The sequence below is a fragment of the Gavialis gangeticus genome, unplaced genomic scaffold (assembly GCF_001723915.1).
Source record: "Gavialis gangeticus isolate Ggan-Ray unplaced genomic scaffold, GavGan_comp1, whole genome shotgun sequence".
NCBI classification, from domain to species: Eukaryota; Metazoa; Chordata; order Crocodylia; family Gavialidae; genus Gavialis; species Gavialis gangeticus.
In genome coordinates, this window is record NW_017728964.1 from 5379898 (window position 1) to 5381419 (window position 1522).

The window sequence follows — 1522 nt, forward strand, 5'->3', positions numbered from 1 at the left end:
TATGCAGCAGCAGGAGTAGCCCTGTGCCCCCTGGATGAGCTACTCATGGCTCCATTCCCCTCCCAGCCCCACTCACTCCCTTCCTCATCTCAGGGGCCTTGCTCTGCTTCCCCCCGCCCCCACCAGACTTACCAGCTTTCCAGGCTGCTAGGCTGGCCGCACGCATGCTGTGGCTACTCACCTGCACATGGCGTTTACCAGCGACATTACTGGCTACATTAGTCAAAAAAAGCCGATTGCCAATAATGTCAGTTTTCCTTTTATTGGTTCCGATACAATATGGGCCAATGTATTGGTGCACCTCTACTTCTGATTATATCTGGTTGACTTTGCTCTGCCATGTGGAACAGCACAAATGAGTAGTGTGGAGCTTATATTTGTCATTGTCAGTATTTGCAAACTGGCCTTATTTAAAGGGGTGTCCTCCTAAACTGGACAAAAGAACAATTTTCCTGTAACAGAGTGTATGCTTTTTTTTTTTTTTAAACTGAGTTGCTTTAGTCTCATTTGAGAGGTCTGTGACTGTATTCTGCTCTTGATGTATCATTTACAGGCATCCGGTGGCATCATTTTTCCACTTGTTCTTCAGAGTCAGCGCAATAGTTGTTTATCTTCTCTGTGAACTGTTGACCAGCAGCTTTATTGCCTGCATGGTCACAATTATCTTGCTGTTATCATGTGATTTTTGGGCAGTGAAGGTAAGTCTACCATGTTGCTTTGCAATTCTTAAAAGGTGGAAACAGACTTAGTTAAATACTGTCTGGACATGCATGTGTGTGTTAAAAAGTAAGGTTAGCTCCTTTTTTCATTTTGCAGGAAGTGGTATTGTATTATCTGACAAGAACTTTAAAAGTAATGGAAAGCTCTTAAATCTCATGTTTTGTGTATCATTTAGTTTTGAGGTGCAGTTGGGGAAAATTTCTCTCAGACATAATATGATTTTTAAGCAGAAGTAAAGTGGCCTTCAAAATTGTAAGGAAAATTTTTTCATGGTTTTGCAATTATTTATTATTGCAATGAAGATGCTGGAAAATACAGATGTAGTCCTGACTGAGCCTGAACTAGATCTGCCAGCAATTTTACTTTACTTATTGTGAAAAGCAAATTCAGTAATAAAATAAGTTGCCCCAGTGCTCACTGGGAATTTGGCTTTCCACTGCATTTAACCCTTAGTGAAAACTCCTAGTTTTATTGCACACATTTGGCACAAGAAATCTCAGGCTTCTGGCAGAAGTTACATTTATGAATTGTAATATGCCACATGTGCAAGTAATTTATGGGCAGATAAAGTGGCAGACCAGCCACAGAGATGTTCCACGTTTAACCCCAAAACTCTGACACTGTAGTATTCATAGTTATAGTTGCTGTAGCAATTATAAATACGTTTTACAAGGTATGGGAAGAACTGATATGGTATATTTAGTTCAGTTTAGCTGTTTCATAGTGCATGGCACACTCTTGATTCATGCCCAAGGTCTTTTTTGGTGTATGATCTTTATGGTTAAATGTGGTACGTCGTTGT

General features: G+C 40.2%; 1 protein-coding gene across 1 annotated transcript in view; it reads left to right on the forward strand.

Annotated features, from left to right (window-relative positions):
- Positions 1-1522, forward strand: part of LOC109286787 (Golgi apparatus membrane protein TVP23 homolog B-like) — a 34090-nt gene that overhangs the window by 14094 nt on the left and 18474 nt on the right. Inside the window, exon 3 of the mRNA XM_019501528.1 lies at positions 554-698. Within this exon, the coding sequence (XP_019357073.1) occupies positions 554-698 (145 nt within the window). The remainder of the gene's footprint in view (positions 1-553; positions 699-1522) is intronic.